Below are 18,741 nucleotides of genomic sequence, written 5' to 3'. Positions count from 1 at the left end.
CACATCTAGGCTCAGACTGACCCTCAGCCTCTTATACGTCACAGCCCTGTGTGTGAGACTGCAGACTGTGGGGAGCCAGGAGGGCAGTGGACTGTAGCGCCAGGGCCCGCAGGGCAGATCTTTCCTGAAGGAGCCTGCGGTCTGCCCTCCTTGCCTCACGCACTCTCAGAGGAGAGACTCCAAGCCTCAGACACATGCGTGTAGTGCAGAGGCAGGTTTACTTCTGCAGAACCTGTGCACACCACTGCCTGGCACACCCCCACCTTGGTCCTGATGGCTGCTCTGGCTTCCATCCATTAAAGACAGTGCCCAAGTCCTCCTATGATATGGGCCAGCTGGCCAAGGGCTGAGTCCTCTGTGCTGGGGAGGCCTGTTCAGTTTCTGGGATGGCTTTGGCCCAAGCAGAGCACCTAGTCGGGCTTTTCAGATATAGGGAGGGTCACCACAGGAAGAAGGATCCTGGGGACTTAGAAAACAAGGACAGCCTTTGCTAGGCCTAAGAGTCCTGTGTCCTCAGGGCCATCAGCCGTTAGGAGGCTACAGTTTCTGTCCCAAGTCCATCTACTCCCCAGTTTCTAGTACCATTGGCATGCAGCTCCCTGTGCTTGCCACACAAATGATCTTAAAGTAGATCTTGTTCCCTCCTCCCCTCTAGGCAGGACAGCAGCCTCTCCTGCCCGGGTCTACTGAAGTCTGCTATCTGAGGGACCATGTGGCGTCAGCATGTTCTCCTCTCCCCAACCCTCCCCTCAGTACACACCCAGACTGGGCCTGAGGCAAAGAACCCTTCACAAATAATTGAAGGAACGGAATTTGAAAAATTCCACCTTGGCAATCTGACAGAGGTTGTCCACGTCTTCATCTGAGGTAACACCACATCTCCACAGCCAATGCATCATCAAACTCTTGAAAACAGTGAGTCACCCAGCCAGGTGCAGACTTTTGAAACAGGAAGAATCATTATATTCCAATTAAAGGGTGCTACTCATAATTACACGGTGACAATAGATGTAAACTGGGGTAGTGCCAGGCCAACGAGAACGAGTATACTAAAACTGCAGGGGTTGGTGTCTGCTGTGCTGGAGGTGCCCTTCACCTCCCCGCTTCTCATCTGCCCACATCAAGGGCTCAGAGAGAATGTTGGGGGCTCACTCCTGAGGGTGGCCTGACCAATTCATCTACAGCGCCCTTCATTTCCTCTCCCAGAAAAGCTGGAGAAGGCTCTGGGGCCTCTTCATAGCCTTGTAACTGATGACTTTCCGTCTGCAGCCTGGTGTTGCTAGCCATAGCCTAGCAGTAGCAGGCCTGTTATCAGCACCGTGAGCTGGTCCTGCACAGAGCTGATATACTCGAGGTTGGTGCTGACTTTGGCAAGGCCTGATCTGCCCAGATGTACTGTTGTTAGTTCCTCCTGCCTGACAAGGTGCCTTTCCACCTGTGTAGCAGCCCCACCCACTGTCCGAAGTCCCTTCTGAGGCAACCAGGCAGGAGCCTCAAGCCTTCACAGCCCTGACCAAAGACATTCCCAGGCTGTTCTTCCCTCAGCATCCCCTCATCTGTGTTTCTCCCAAGCCTTGTGTTCCTAAGAATGCGTATGTTATCGTGTGTCTGGTTTGGTCTCCTTCCATGGCCAACGGCAGAGGTGGTTCCCTGGGATACCTGCCCTGTCCGTGACCGGCCTAAGGAGCCAGTGGCTGCGGCTCCCACCTCAACACACATATCCTTAAGGCTGCTTGAGCTCTGGAGGCTTACCCTAGTGTCCCCCTCCTTCCTGGCCTTTCAGAAGGCTGAAGGGAGGAACACTGTGTCTCAGAAGACATTCCTACCTAGTATGAAGGCCACCACATAGTTGGAGATCTGGCCCATGCCCACGATGACAAACAGCACTGTGAACATTTCCCAGTTGATGGAGAAAATCTGCAGGAAGCTGAAGCCAGTTTGCACAGCCATGGTTGCGAAGAGAATGTTCTTTCTTCCAAACCTGGGAAACACAGTATAACGTAAGACATGAGACATGCCGGCTGCAGCAAGGCAGCAGCTCAGTGTGTCACAGTTTATATGTGTGGAAGGTGATTGGAAGGGGCACTGGCAGATTCACCCACTGTGAATGCAGTAGCTGGATGTGCTCTGGGGAGGAGGGCCTGGTTAGAGGTGGGTCCCTGGAGGTCTGGCTTGGAAGGGGATATTCTCAAGCCCAGTGGGGCCCCCTTCCTGGCTGCTATCAGTTGAACAGCTTTCTTCTGCCAGGCGTAGATCCCCAATCGTTACTGGGCTGATCTCTGATGAAAGAGGACTCGTGACGCACAAGGAGAGGGCTGATAACCACTCTGTTTATTTTACGAGTGTTCTGTCTTATATACTCAGTGGGAACAAAGGCGTCCCTTGAGGAGTCCTAAAGATATTTTATGAAAAGTACATGTTCTACTTGCACTGATAGCATTGGGAACAGCACAGAAAATGTGCCCATATCCTGCAACTGCAAGGCTATGGCCTTCTTCCAAGTCACACCATGCTCGTCTCCAGAGTCCTTGGCTGGCCCTAAGCTGACCCTACAGACAGGCCACATCTACAGCTTAGATGAAGGTGCTTCATATATATATTTTCAGTGCTGACTTCCACAGTAGGCCCTCTCATCATGCTATTTTTTGTTGTGGAGCTAGCTGACAAAGGACTGAAGCCTTGAGCCTAAACCTCTCCTTTATTTTGTAGGTATCAGGTATTGGATCCCAGAGATAGAAAATGTCTAAAGTAGAGTTTGGTACCAAGACTAGGGTCATTGTTGTGACTATACATAATCATGTGGTTCAGAAGCCTTTGGAATTAGTTTGCAAGAGGTGTTTGGAAAGGTTTGGAGATGTCAGGTAGAAAAGCCTTAAACACTGTATGCGGATTGGTGGGAGATTCTGGTTGTAGCTCAGAAGATCAGAATGCTAATGGAATGCAGAGAATAAAGGCCAAGCACAGGAAGTTTCTGTTGTGAACAACTCCACTGGCAGTGGAGCTACAGGCCATGTGTGTTATACTCTGGAAGAAAATGTGTCTTCATTTTGTACATGTCTTAACACTTTGCAGGAGATTGACAGTAAGGGCAGTGGCCGAGTTAATCTTTCTGAGGAAATTTCAAAGCATCCCTACATTCAGGCTGTGGCATGGGTGCTAAAGGCTACTTTTTAAGCAGACCTACAGTGAAAACCAAAAGCCAAATGCAGATGTGAAAAGTTTGTAGTTTCATCGGAAAGATGCACCTGCAAAGTTGGAGCCTTGAAGAGTGTAATTGCTAAAAGAATAAGCATTAAAAAGAAGCCAAGTACTTTGCATGAGGACAGTAGGAAAGATGGCTTGAAAGCATCTCAGGAATCAGCAAGGCCCCACCCTTCACAGGTTTCAGGATGTAAAACTATAAAGCTTTCATTTGAGAAGAGACCTCCTGGGCCCCCTGCTTGAGAGGGGCTAAAGTGGTCTGTTGGGATTCTTTTCACAGTGCTCAGCCATCCAGACACTCAGAGGCCTCTGCAGCCATGATCTAAGGGAGCCTAGGTACTGCTGAGCTGGCAGCAGACCTTGGAGTCACCCGTCTGATGCTGGCTTTACAGGCATGCAGGATGCAAGAAGTATGGGTCATGGAGGTTTCCACCAAGATTTCAGAAAAAGGCATGGGGAGGACAGATGGTGTGCCTGCTGAGAGAGCAGCATGTGACGCTGTGACCGTGAAACTAAAAGTGCACTGGAGACCTCAGGAAGTTGGAGATGCCGGGAACATGGTATGTTTGCTAAGGAAAGCCATAGGCCGCGAGCAGGGCCACCTGAGAGAGGCCATGAGAGCTGCAACTGGCAATGCTATAGGACAATTGCTGAATCCCTTTGGAGTGCACGTCTCACCACAGCTTAGCCCAGGTGCTGAACATGGTGCTACAGCATTTAACATATGCCCCGCTGAGGATTGGTTCTGCTTTGGTTAGATTTCTATCTTTTCTTTTATACCTCCATTTTTGGAACAGGAATGTTTATCCTGTGCCATTGTATGTTGGAAATATTTAACTTTCTTTTTGATTTTTATAGAGATTCACACCTCAGAGTTTGCCTTGAGTCTCAGAGCAGACTTTGAACTTGGGCTTTTTGGTGGTACTGGAACTGTTAAGACTTTGTCAACTCTCAGAGGTAGACTAAGTGCGTTTTTCATAATGAAATGGACATGACCCTTTGGGGGGCTTGGAGTAGAATGTTCTAGTTTAGCTCTACAGTGTCCCCCTAGAGTCCCATGTATTTGGAGAGAGGTTGAATCATAGGTGGGCTATGCTCATCAGTGGCTGTGCTGTTAGGAGATGAGGCCTGACTGGAGGTGGGTCACCAGAGGTGTGGCCTGGGAGGTGTATTCTTGGTTTGCTCTTCCTCTCTCTCCTTTCTGGTTGCAATGAGTTGAGCAATTTACCTCTGCCATTCACTTGCACCATGACATTTTTGCCCTTGGAGCCAGCCAACGTTGGACCGAACCCGCTGGGAACTATGAGTCAAGTCACCTTCTCCCCTTTTAAGTTGGGAAGATTGGGTATTATGTCCCAGTGATGGAAAAGAGACTGAAACAGGGTGTGTGGCAAGCTCTAAGCCAGGAAGTCACAGTGACTTTGTCTCTTCCTGGGACTGGGAAGATTTTCCCTTTTGTACACTGCCAACTTTCTCCTTGGTGAGGCCTTTGGTATTTGTCTCCCAGGACCAACCTTTGGAGATTCTAAGCCTTGTGAAAAGGCCCCAGATCTCAAAAGCACAGAGAAACATATGCAAGGACCATATGGAAATCTGCTCTGTAGAAGGAGCCACAGGTAGAATTTGCCACCACGTTTCTGGAAAGTGGGTACACACAGATTGCAAATAAGTCTTACATGGGAATTCTGTGAATCCAGAACCAAGAATCTCCAAATGGCAGTGGTTTTATAACTTGGCAGCACTCAGACTCACTCAGAAAGCTTAAAAAATACAAACAGTCCCTGATTTAATAATGATTGGATTTAGGATTTAAAAGATTTTTATAATGGAGCACAAGTGATGTATGTGTACAGCAGAAACCCTGCTTTGATTTTTGGATTTTGATTTTCTCCTGGGCCAGGGATATGTACTCTATTTTAATTCTGCACAATGGCAGCAAGCTGCAGCTCCCAGTCAGCCCTGCCATCAACTAGCACTACAGTTTCCTGTACTGGGAGCTATGACACCCAGTAGGTCAGGTGTATTATGTGTATGTCCGACTTGGGATATTTCCAGCTTATAATGGGCTTCTCAGGACAGAACTCCACTGTAAAGTCAAGGGCTAACACTCCTTGGTCCTCATTCCACACCATGCAGTTTGAGTACTGAGATTTTAAGTTTCTCACATGAATTTCATGGGCATCTACGGGAAGATGGAGATTCCAGCCATGCCTGTGGTGGTTCTATAGTCATCTTAAGTGTTAATTTCACATTCTGGTAGTGACCGATGTGTCAGAGAGAGTGCAGGTGGGAGCAAAACAGCCTCGTCCTCAATTTAAAACATTCAGGTATCTGGCCGTTTGCTGGAGGTCGCATTGAGCTTTGACGCTGGGGGAAGAACAATCACTCCTCTGGAACGTCTTGCCCAACACCACCATTTGTAACCCCCAGCTCTGCTGTAGTCACCACCGGACCCTCGGGCTGGTGGAACACATGCCTTGGTGTTGTGATGCTGTCTACTCCGGCTTGTGAGCCCCAGGACACCTAGATCCAGCCTAGGTCAGCTCTGCGGTCCCAGGGCCCAGTCAGGGCCCCAAAGTCCGGACCCAGGGAGTGCACAGCCAGTGCTCACTATCTGGCCTGATTCCGTTGAGGGATGGATCCTATGTCAACCACTACCTGCCCCCGACACAACTTTCAAGAGTCAGGGGCTGGGGATATAGCTCAGTGGCACAAGCACCTGCCTGGCAAATGGGAGATCCCGAGTTCGATTCTCGGTACCAAAAAAACCCACAAAAAACCAAAAAACAAAACATCAGCAGGGGTGATGGCAGCAGTGTGTTCTGAAAACAGGTGTGGAATGAGGATTCCACTTTCTAGTGGGATTGGTGGCCTCTCGCCAACCATAGCCAAAGCTCTGGAAGCACAGGCTGGGGGAAGAGAATGCAAGTGGCACAGGTGGGGAGGGCTGAGGACAAGGCTGCTCTGGTCACTGACTTAGTGGCTTGAAGGTCCTCCCATTCTCTGGGGGAGAAACACCCTGCATCCAGGCCGAGCCCAGGACAGGTAGTGAACCACCCCAACTTTTCCCCCTGCAGGCTCCTTACCTGTCTGATAGCTGTCCGGACACGAAGGAGCCAAGGAGCACGCCTACGAAGAACAGGGAGGCAGTGAGGGGCGTCTTCCAGTCATCCTCACACACCAGATTCCACTGCCAACAGAACAGCACGGAGCGTGAGCCAAACCCCCCTGCAGGTCCCACACCCAGCCCAGCTTTTAGGGAACGGAGGTGGCACCAGGCACGTCCTCCTCCCCTGTGCCGGCCTGCTACCTCAATGCAAGGGCACAGGCCTTGCAGCTCTGAGGCTGACTCCTGAGTACCATTCACATCGATGAGCGACGTCTTCTGAAAGGAAAGGTGTTGGCGCCTACTCTGCTTACGTTACAGAGAAAGAGGTCACGGCTGCACCTGGTGATACCTCAGCTGCAAAGCAGTGTGAGGAACAGTAGGCCTTGCCTTTTCAGGAGGCAGCCACACATGGCAGGGAGGGGTCTGAACAGCCTGAGGAGCAAGGCTGGGGCATGGTCATGTGATCTAGGGATAAAAAATGTCCTCCCCCATGTCACATAGTGCGGGGGGTCTCAGGGATGCTGTGTTTTTATTTTCTGAGCAGATTTCCAGTGGAAGCTCTGTGTGCCCTGCTCCATTCACACCAAGGCCAGGCTTGGGATTTGACCCAGGGCCCCACAATGCCAAACGAGGCCTCCCCACTCCTCTCCAGGGCTTCTGTCTCCCTTTCCTACACTCCTGCCCCTCCCCGGCATCTGGTGTCTCAGAGTGCGGTTCCTCCCTTCCCTGGGGATGGGCTGCTGTCACTCTGACAAGTGCCTGCTGGTGGGATCATAAAACGAGTTTCAGCTGGAGTTTCAGTTCCAGCTATGACTGAAGTCAGTTCAGCAAAATCTTAAGGGAGGTTGCAAAGATTTCAAAGTGTGTTTAATTACCTCTCATAAAAAAATTGAAAAAAGCAGGCCCATGAGTCTTTTGGGCTGGGAGTTGGGGGCAGGGGCATTGCTGTGATGTGCAGCTGAAAGGAAAGACCCTCCACCTCCCACCCGCCCCTCGGTGGTGATCCTGCTTCCAGGGCATCTGTAAAGCAATTCAGCGCTTATGCCTCGTAGCTGCCATGAAATTGCCATCGACTGCAACATGCATTTTTATATTTATGCCACACCTCATTTCTGCACAGAGAGAGGTGTTTCTAAAGACATCCACAAAAGAAAAGTATAAAACAAAAAGCTAAGGGGAATAAGAGAAAACAGAAAGGAACGAGCAGGGAAGATGCACAAGCCCAGGCACGGGTGAGACCGACCCCTGTTGTCCTCCCTCAGATCCACCTGCCCGACAGAGGGCTCCAGGGCTGGCCCCGGTCAGCAGCTCAGCTCCCAGATGCATCGCAGGACCCACATGGTCAACTTGCTGTGCAGAGGCACCGTTTTTCTTTTCTTTTCTCAGTTTATTTGCTTACTAGTACATGTTTGCAATACGTAATGAGCACATTTATCATGGGGAGTTGGTACATGAACACAACACATCTTAGTTCTTTTTTTTCTCATTCTCTTCACCGCTTCCTTGCTCCTTCCAACCCTTGGTCTCCTTCCCATTTGAAAAAACTCTGATTTCATTTTTTCTTCAATTCTTTTCTTTCCATCCCATTTCTCTCCCCTTCCTCCCATACCCACTTGAAAAAGATCTCCATACTTATCTCTATCTATCTATCTATCATCTATATTTTTTAGTTTTTTATATAAGAGAAACCATGCAATATTTAAGCTTATGTGTCTCACTTATTTCCCTTTATAGTACGATCCCAAAGTACATCCATATACCTATGAATGCCTCAAATTTATCTTTCTTTATGGGAGAGTAGTACTCTGTCAAAGTACCACATTTTCTTTATCCATTCATCTGCTGATGAGCATAAAGCAGTTTCTGAGATTTAGCTACTATAAACTATAACCATGGGTGTGCATGTATTCCTGTAATCTGATGACTTTGACTGTTTTGGGAAGATATCTAGAAGGGGAGCAGCTGGGTCAAATGGAATTTCTAGTTTTCGTTTTTTGAGGAATCTCCACAATGGCATCCACAGTGGTTGTACTAGTTTATACTCCCACCAACAATGCAGAAGGTTCCTTTTCCCCACAGCCCTGCCAGCATTTGTTATTAGATTTCTTTTATTTTTATTTTTATTTTTTATTTTTTGGTTTTTTTCCGGTACCAGGAACCGAACTCACGACCTTGCGCTTGCCAGGCAGGTGCTTTGCCGCTGAGCTAAATCCCCAGCCCCTTGTTATTAGATTTCTTGATGACAGACATTCTCGCTGGAGTAAGATGGTATCTCAGTGTTGTCTTAACTTGCATTTCTCTAATGACCAGTAATACTGAAAAATTTTTTCATGTATTTATTGGCCATTTGTACTTTTTCTTCTGAGAAGTATTTATTCATTTTGGTTGTTAATTTTTTGAGTAAGTCTTTTATTTTTTGAGGAGGTCTAATTTTTTTTTGAGTTCTTTATATATTCCAGACATTAGTCCTCTGAGGAATAGCTGGCAAAATTTCCCATTCTGGAGACTGACTCTTCAGTATGTTGGTTGTTTCATTTGCTGTGCAGAACCTTTTTAATTTGACCCCATTTGGTGATTCTCAGTATTATTTCTTAGTGGTACAGTTTTTCTGAGTACTGAGACCTGAAAATCTCTCTTATGTACCTTCTTCTACAAAAGAGCCACTCTGATGTGGAAGATAACGTCCTCAATGACACCCTTGTCTGAAAGACAATAGCGAGGGCCAGGAGGCTTCTCTCATTGTGCTCGCAATGCTGGCTCCAGCAGGATACTCAAGCTCTGCAGGAGAAAAGCAGTACAGACATGGAACTAGGACCTCCAACCATCAGCACAGTGCAAGGACACATCTGAGACCATACTCAGAGTAGGGTTGCCTCGCCTGGTTACAGTGTCTCCACTGTAGGGTTTTTATCATGAATAGGTCTAGACTTTGTTGAAAGCTTTTCCTACATCTATTGAGATGATCAAATGTTTTTTTCCTTTGGCTCTGTTAATATGGTGCATTACATTTATTGATTTATGTATGAACATTTGAACCATTTACAATTGAACCATTATATTTGAGCCATTATGTTTGAACCATCCCTGCATCCCTGAGATGAATCCCACTTGGTCCTGGTGTATAATCTTCTTGACGATTTGCTGCACTCTGTTTGCCAGTATCTCATTGAGGATTTTTCCATCCATGTTCATTAGGGAGATTGCCCTGTAGTTCTCTTTCTTAGTTGGTTCTTCTCTGGTTTTGGTATCAGGGTAATGCTTGCTTCCAGGAATGGATTTGGGAGTATTGCTTCCTTTGAATTTCATTAAGGAGTTTGAGAAGTAGTGTTGTTTGGTTTTCTTTAAATTTCTTGTAGAATTCAGCAGTGAATCCATCAGGGCCTGGGCTTTTCTTTGTTGGTAGGTTTTTAATTACATCTTTGATTTCATTGATGGATATTGGTTTATTTAGAATTTTTATATCTTTTTGATTTAGCTTTGGTAATTCATATGTATCTAGGAATCTGTCAATTTCTTCTGCATTTTCCATCTTACTAGAATACAAGTTTTCAAAGTAGGTAGAGCTGATCTTCTGGGTTGCAGGGTCCATTATGATTTTATCCATTTCATTCCTAGTTTCATGGATTTGAGTCTTTTCTTTCCTTTTTTTGATAAGGCTGGATAAAGGTTTGTCACTTTTATTTAATCTTTCAAAGAACCAACTGTTCAATTCACTGATTCTTTGTATTGTTTCCTTAGTCTCCAGGGTGTTCATTTCTGCTCTAATCTTTATAATTTCCTGCCTCATATGTGCTTTTGGCCCATCAATCAAGGAATAGATAAAAAAGATGTGGTCTTTTAATACAATAGAGTACTACTCAGCCGTAAAGAATGATAAGTTTGAGACTTTTATAGGTAAATGGATGCAACTCGAGACCATACTCATAAGTGAAATAAGCCAGACACACATGTGTAAACATCAGATTGTCTCCCCAGTGTGGGAAGCTGAAAAAGATCCAAAATGTACAATAGATATTGTAAAATGGGAAGACACTGTTCAAAAGGAAAGAGAAACTGGGATGGGGGAAAGGAGAAAAGAAGGGAAAAGCCAAACTCTAAAACACACTGAAAAAAATATCTATACAAGATAGTTAAGATAGTTACACTGCTAATTTCTCTTAGTTCATTGAAAAAAGGTTTGTGCTAACATTGTTTGGACAATTAAATGCCTATATCTCATACTCTAAGTAACTAATTTAAACATAGTAACATGCAATGAATGTATTAACCATTGTTACTCTCCTATTATCTTGTTTTGAAATTTTATTTTCTCACTTTAAAATAAAATTAGAAAGAAACCCTGCTAAAACTCATGTTGAAATGTAATCCCCACTGTAAAGTATTAAGAGGGTAAAGACTTAATCTGACCAAAGTATCCCTTGGGAGGTAATTAAGGTTAAATGAGGCCACAGGGGTGGGGCTCTAATCTAAAGGGACTATGACTTTTTATGGGGAACAAGACCTACACTGGCGGCGTGTGCTGCCCTCAGACTTGCAGAGTCCCCACCAGCAAGAAGGACCTCACTGATGCAGCCACCAAATCTTCCAAATCTTTGAATTTCCCAGCCTTCAAAACCTTGAGCTGAACAAACCTTGGTTCTTTGACAGTTGCTCTAGGACTAAGACACCCTGAGGTCCCTGAACAGGCTTGTGAGGCCAGGGCACTCGGCCCTCTAATACTGTATAGCCAAGTTCACGTGCTCTGCCAGCCCACAGATCAGAAGTGGTAGAGAAGACATGTGCCTGAACTAATGGCCACCTAGCTCCAAAAATAACTAGCTTTAGACGAGAGCTTGGAATCTGTCCCTGACACCGTAGAAACGAGTGGTTGAAGACCCAAAGCCAAACTGAAATTGCAGGACCCCTTGTTCCAAAACTAAGAAGTTCAAGACATCCATAGCAGAGCCCTGGAATCAAGTGTGGCATTCCGGAGAACTGCGCAGGTGGCATGACCACCAACTGCACCTGGCCCTGGCCCTGGCCCAGCCTGATCTCTCTGGAGAACAGAGCAGGGGTAGGAGCTCTGAACAGGGGCACTGATATTACAGACAGTTGAGTTAGGTAGAAATGAATAGGCAGCCAGAGAGGGACAGGGCCCTTGAGGGAGTCAGTGCAGAAGATGAGACGCATTAAAACTGGCTGGAGATGAAGTTGGAAAGGGCGGGGCCTCAAGATGGAGACATAATGGCCAGGCCTGCAAGCCTCCCTAGAGAGATCAACAGCGGCCCCAGATGGACTGTGATTAGCACCACCCGGTCCAGTGGGTCCAGGCAGACATCAGAACACAGCTGGGAACCAGAACATCTGGACACACACTTCCACCCCTTTCCAGGAATGCCTTTGTTCTTCCATGTTAGAAGTTATAGGTAAGGTGTTCTTAAACACTGGGATTTGTTTTACCTTTTTCTGCACTTGGGTATCTCCTGAGAGAAAGTAAAACCCCAAGGAAAATATTGACCATAAAACTATTTTGTAACTAGAGTTGTTCTGTAAGAGAGAGGAACAGTGGTCAGAGGCACCACGTGTTCAGACCATTTTTTTTGAGTGTTTTTGTTTATGTTTTTGCTTCAGACAGAATCCTGACTTATGTTCAAAGTGTAGAGGTAGGCCACTACCAAACAGATGCCTCTGGGCCTTAAGCCTCAATCTGATGCATCTATCATTACTGAGCCTAAAGTTCAACTCCCTCATCCTCCTCCTTTTTTTTTTTTTTTGGACAGGGTCTCTCCATGTAGTTCAGTTTGGCCTTAAACTCATGGTGCTCCTCCTGGCTCAGTTTCCCCAGTGGTGGGATTACAGGCATGCAGCCATGTCTGGCAAGGCTGAGATTTCTAAGCCACAACTAATTAAAGTCTCTACTGGAGGCCTTGGGATGTAGCTTAGAGGCACAGCATCTCCACTGGGCTATAAGCCACCTCCGTCTGATTTCAGTGAAGCTCCTCTGGGAGCTTGGTAGAGAAGTTGACCTTTCTCATGTATATGTGTCCTTTGCTCTGACTGACCTCAAATGGAGCAAATAAGATCTGGGAAAGTTCTCAGATAATCCTGGTAAGTACAATGAGGTCTTAAGGGGACTTACTCAGATCTTTAAACTGGACTGGAAAGATGTAATGTTGCTTTTATTATTTATTATTTTTATTTTTATTTTTTTGGTACCAGGAATAGAACTCAGGACCTTGCATGCGCTGGGCAGGTGCTGTGCCACTGAGCTATATCCCTGGCTGTAATGTTGCTTTTAAATCAAACTTTGACCCCCAGTAAAAGCCAAGCAGCATTACAGGCTGCTATCACATTTGGAGATGAAAATAATATTGTTCATTTTAAAGGGCCAGAAGAGAGCTAGGAAGGGGAGCCTCTGGCTCCTACTCCGGTCCAGGCAGCCCCTATACAAGAGCCCTACTGCCTACCAACCAGACAGGAGATAGAAATAGAAAACATTTCCACACTTGTATCCTTGAAGGCCTAAGAAGGACAAAAACTAAGCCCTTCAATTATTCTAAGTTGTTAACTATTAATCAGGGAAAAGATGAGAACGGGTCTGCTCTCTCAGATCATTTATAAGAGGCTTTGTTAAGGTGCATGTCTTTGTCCCCTGATTCAGTAGAAGGATGGATTATTCTCAAAGACAATTTTATTACACAGTCAGCTTCAGACATCAAGAAAAAGCTTCAAAAGAGGGCTTTCTCTCCAGACAGCTCACTCAGTGCTCTAGTGAGAGCTGCTCCCTTGGTCTTTTATAATCGAGATGGAAGAGGCCAAGGGGAGAAAACAGAGACCAAGGGAAAGCAGCTGCCTTTGTTGTGGACTTAAAAAGAGTCAACTCTGAGTCTGATTCCTGGGACTGCAAGAACAGTTTGACGCCTACACCCACTTGTTATGGCTGTGGGAAACTTGGGCATCTTAAAAAGAATTGTGATAAAAACCATCACACCGAGAGGCCTCCTACACCATGCTCTGGGTGCAATGGTGACCACTGGAAGTTGGACTGCTCCCAAGAACAAATGTCCCAGGGATCAGGGCCATCTTGCTAGCTGGTCCAGCAAGGCTGAAGGGTATTGGGGGCACTCCTCACCCTCTCCCTCTTGGAGGAGCCCTGGGTAGTCATGACAACAGAGGGAAAAGAGAAAAGCCTATTACTGGATACGGGAGAAAGACTTTCAGTCCTTTTGTTCAACCCTGGCTTTCCTTCCAGCTGTCACTCCACAGTGAAAGGAGTCCTTGAGGGGTGGTTCACTATTTCTCACAACTTTTAGGCTGTACCTGGGATGGGTTTCTCTTCTCCAATTCCTTTTCTTTTTGGTACTGGGAATCAAGCTCAGGACCTCGCACTTGCCAGGCAGGCATTGTGCTGCTGAGCTAATTCCCCGGCCCTCTCACTCCTTTTTGATCATACCTGAAAGTCCAGTCCCCCATTTGGGAAGAGATATCATATTTAAATGCTATTATATACATGCACCCAGGTCAGGTACATTGCCTTTTTCCCATGATGATGGAAATAAACCCTAAAGTATGGGTAATTAAAGATAATATTGGAGAGCAGTAAGAGTTGCCTTGTACAAATATCCCTGAAAAGCCCCATCATTTTTCCTCACTAGAGACAATATCTTCTGAGAACTAAAGCTAAAAAAGAACATTGTCTATAATTGGCAACTAAAGGGCACCAGGCTTACTTATACCTTGTAACAGCCTGTGCAATTGTCTAATATTGGGAGTCCAAAAACCCAACAGACAGTAGTGGTGGACAGCATCTTAGATGGTAAATGAGGCGGTAGTGCCCACCTTCCTGGTGGTTCCAAGCCCATACACTCTCCTTTCCCAGATCCCTAAAGATGCTGGTTGGATGAACTGAGATTAATAATATCAACAAGAAAGAAAAGGGAAAAGGGGAGCTGGGGGGGGATTAAAAAGAAGAAACAAGCTGAGAATATATAGCTACCAACTGCCTAAAATGATTATAAAATGCATGAACTGCAAATATGTACTAATAAAATAAAATTTTATTTATTTTTCTTTTTTTTTTTTTGGTACCAGCAATCAAACTCAGGACCTCATACTTGCCAGGCAAGTGCTGTGCCACTGAGCTAAATCCCCATCTCCCAAAAAATAAAATTTTAAAAAGATGCTGGTTGGTTCTCGGTGTTAAATGTAAAAGATGCCTTCTTTTGTATTTCTTTGCATCCACATTCCCAGTTTCTTTCTGACTTTGAAAATCCTTACAATCAGGCCTCTCAACTGACTTGGACTGTGCTGCCTCAAGGGTTCAGAGACATTCTTCATCTCTTTAGGCAAATGTTTTTCCATAACTTGGTAGTTTCAAATTTTCCCAAGTTGCAGACCTGCAATATATAGATGACATACTGTTATGTGCCATCTCAGAAGGGCTTCCCAGGCCTGGCACTCATGCTCTGCTGAACTTTCTGGCAGACAGAGGTTATAGGGTCTCTAGTTCTAAGGCACAACTTTGCATCATCCAAGTATCGCCAAGAGAACTCAAAGATGGGGGGTGGAGGGTGGGGGAGAATTAAACCTATATTTTCCTTCTTGCAGCCCAAGATCCTAAAATTTCTAAGAGGATTCCTAAAAATTACAGACTTTCACCACCTAAAGATAGCAGAAGAATGTGGTAAGATTGCATGACCTCTTTACCAGCACATAAATAAAACCCAAATGGCAAATACCCATATTTTAACCTGGAAATCTGATTCCCAATCTGCATTCCAGAAGCTTAAGTAGGTGTTTCTAAATGTCCCAGCCTGAGCCTCCTGACAGGACACCATTTCAACCTATATGTCAAAAAAAAGGCATGGTATGGCCTTGGGAATGATTGCACAAGGTGTGCATGTGTGGTGGGGGTTGCCCAACAGCCCATAGGGTATCTGAGAGGCAAATTAAACATAGTAGCAAAGGGATGGCTTGCTTGCCTGAGAGCTGGGGCCACCATGGCTCTTCTGGTGTAAAAAAAATCCAAACTGGCCTTAATCAAAGATCTCCCTGCATATAACCCTCACAATGTGGCAGGGCTTCTTTCCTCCAAAGGAAGCCTATGGCCATCAGACAGCCAGCTTCTCAAATAGTAGGTTCTACTCTTAGCAGGAACAGCCCTGCAAACAAAGACATGCTTCTCCTTAAATCCTGCCACTTTTCTACCAGAAAAGGAAAAAACTGAGGCCAAAAGACACAACTGTAAACAGGCAATTCTTCACTCTTATGCAGCCAGGGAAGGTTTGCTAGACCCCTCCTTTGCTGACTGTAATGTGACCCTCTTTTGATGGTCATTCCTTCATGGAGAATGGGACAAGAAAGGCCAGATATACTGTAGTGACTCTACATGAGACCCTCAAAGGCTCCTCATTGCTCCTGAGGCTAGCGTCCAGCTGGCAAAACTCAAAGCCTGACAAGAACTTTACAACTCAGTAAAGGACAGGAAGTTAATATCTATACTGATGCAAAATATGCTTTCCTAGTGCTACATGCTCATGCAGCTATGTGGAAAGACAGACATTATCTAATAGCCAATGGATCACCTATAAAATATCATAAGGAAGTAGATAAACTTTTATCATCTATCTGCCCTCCAAGATAGTGGTATTTTACTGTAGAGGACACCAAAAAGGAGATGATGAAGTATCCCAAAGTAACCAATTGGTTGATGCAGTTGCAAAAGAAGCTGCTCAAGGCCCCTCCTTTCAGGCTCCCTGACTTGGGAAGGTCCCCTTGATCCGACTTGACTGAATATTCTCAATTAAAAATTGAATGGGTTCTCTCCTATGGATGCCAGTTTCTTCCTTTGGGCTGGTTATAATCAGAGAATGATAGATTGTTCTTTCCTGAGTCTAATCAATGGAAAATTATTAAGTCTTTATGTCAAACCTTTCACTTGGGGAAAGATAAGACCCTCTTCAGAGGGTGGGGGGATATTGTAGACAGGTCGAAACTAATAGGCAGAGAGATCTGGGCGTGGTGGCACATGCCTGTAATCCCAGCACTCAGGAGGCTGAGGCAGGAGGATCATTGTGAGTTCAAGGCTAACCTAGGCTACACAGTGAGCTCAATGCTAGCCTGAACTGCATAGCAAGACCCTGTCTCAAAAAGACAAAAAAAATCACAGTCTGAGTCTCTTCCCTCCATGTGCCTGATGCAGACAGGAGATCCTCACTCAAAGGCCCATGAACTGCCAATACCAGGGTGCATGTCTGGGCCCTCCCTCTGCGTGCCCTGCACTGCCTGAGGTACTAGAGCAGGAGGTCCATGAACTGCTAGCACCTTGGTTCACATCTCGGCTTTACTTGCGCCCTGACCTCCTGGAGGTCACAGACACAGGCAGTCCATGATCACTGCCAGTGCAGCCCATGTCTGGCTCCTTTGCGGACCCTGAGCTGACTGGAGACACATAATCAGGTGGTCTGTGACCCGCTGACATCATGGCTCACAGCTGAACACCCAGAGAACCAGGTATTTTCCATCTACTTCCTGGGGGCAGAGCAGGTGACCCATGACCCCGCTGCTATTACAGTCTCAATCTCTGCCCTCCACGTGCTTGGTACAGACAGGAGATCCTCACTCAGAAGGCCCACGAACTGCTAACATGGGGGTTCACATTTGAGCCCTCCCTGCACATGCTCTGCACTGCCTGAGAGCAGGCAGTACATGAACTGCTAGCACCGCTGTTCGAGTCTGGGCTTTACTGGTGCCCTGACCTCCCGGAGGTCACAGACACAGGTGGTCCATGATCGCAACCAGTGCAGCCTATGTCTGGCTTCTGTACATGCCCTGAGCTGCCTGGAGACACAGAATCAGGTGGTCCACAAACTGTTGACCCTGAAATTCATGTCTGGGTTCTGCCTGCACCCTGATCTGCCTGGGGACACAAGACCACTGATCCATGATTGTACCAACAGTGCAGCCTGCTTCTGGGTCATACACATGCCCTGAGCTGTGAGGGGACACTGGATCAGACAGTCTGCCATTGGGTGACATCACAGTTCCTGTCTGAGACCTGGGAGAACTAGGTACACTTCACTATCTGCCAGAAGATCCCAGACTAAGCAGCGCATCTCAGCATACACTGAGGAGCAAGCCTGACCATCAGGAAAACTGGGGACACTAGCAACCTTTGCTGAGCTGCCAGGGAAGAGGGAGACTGAGCATTCTGCCTCCAGCATCAAATATGACAAGATGCAGAACTAAAACACAATCTCAGAACTCCACCCTACTCAGAACAAGTCCAGGAGACATCAAAGGAAAATAGGAGAATTTGGTAAACACACATCTGAAATTGCTGAAATGATTACAATGGAAGTAAAGAAACAACTCCATTAGGCCATAGAAGATATCAGATCAGAAATAATCTCTCAGGCAAAACATGGAATGACAATAATAATGAAAGAATTGCTCAGCACATCTAGAGAAGAAATATATAAAAAAATAAATGAACATAGGCAACAGATGGAAACGTTACATGACCAATATAGGAATGAACTAGAATGTGTGAAACAGTCAAAGAAACATCCAGGAAATCAAAGCTTCCATTGAAAGCTGGCAAAACCACTTGAATGAAGCTGAAGATAGAATTTCAGGTTTTGAAGACAGCATGGCAGCTAGCAATTGTGAAAGAAAGGATCTCTTAAAATCAACAAGGAACCAAGAAAAATCAATTCAACAGCTGCAAGATGAGGCAAAGCGGAATAGTGTATGACTAATAGGAGTCAATGAAACAGCAAGAGGCAACACAAGTGACATAAAAAGAATATTTGCAGAAATAATAGCAGAAAATTTTCCAAACATCGAAATAGAATCTGATATACAGTAAATGAGGCATATAGAACTCCAACTAGTCTTGACCAAAATAAAACTACACTCTTGATATAATAATCAAGATCCCAGATCTCCAGTAAAATAACAGAATATTAAAAGCTGCTAGAGAAAAGAAACAGATCACCTATAAAGGAAAGCCCATCAGAATCACAGCAGACTTCTCAACACAAACCATCCAATTGAGAAGAGCTTGGAGCAAAGTATTACAGGCCCTGAGACAAAACAGCTTCCAACCAAGACTGATGTATCCTGTCAAACTATCCTTCAAATTCAATGGAGAAATAAAATATTTCCACAACAGAGAACAATGGAAGAACTTCATGAGTGCCAAACTATCCTTACGAAGAGTACTAAAAGATATCTAGACAGAGAAAAAAATGACCATAATTTCAAAACAACAATAGACAGGAACCCTCAAGCCGAGCAAGCAATTAAACAGGTAGAAAAAGTAGGAAACCAACATCAAGTAAGTAACATGACAATGATAAGCCAATATGTATCAGTTATAACTATAAATGTAAATGGCCTCAATTCACCAGTCAAAAGAAACAGACTGGCAGAGTGGATTAAGAAACAAA

The 18,741-nt window shown here is 45.6% G+C and overlaps 1 protein-coding gene across 1 annotated transcript in view; it reads right to left on the bottom strand.

Moving 5' to 3' along the window:
• Slc22a4 (solute carrier family 22 (organic cation/zwitterion transporter), member 4) overlaps positions 1-18,741 on the bottom strand; it is a gene marked incomplete at its 5' end in the record, with an annotated part of 66,175 nt that overhangs the window by 26,340 nt on the left and 21,094 nt on the right. Inside the window, 2 exon segments of the mRNA XM_013508300.1 lie at positions 1,827-1,981; positions 6,288-6,391. Coding sequence (XP_013363754.1) covers positions 1,827-1,981; positions 6,288-6,391 — 259 coding nt within the window.

The sequence above is a fragment of the Chinchilla lanigera genome, unplaced genomic scaffold (genome assembly GCF_000276665.1).
Source record: "Chinchilla lanigera isolate Chin_1 unplaced genomic scaffold, ChiLan1.0 scaffold00007, whole genome shotgun sequence".
NCBI lineage: Eukaryota > Metazoa > Chordata > Mammalia > Rodentia > Chinchillidae > Chinchilla > Chinchilla lanigera.
The sequence above is the reverse complement of the archived record's forward strand: the minus strand, read 5'-3'. Positions and strand labels throughout refer to the sequence as shown.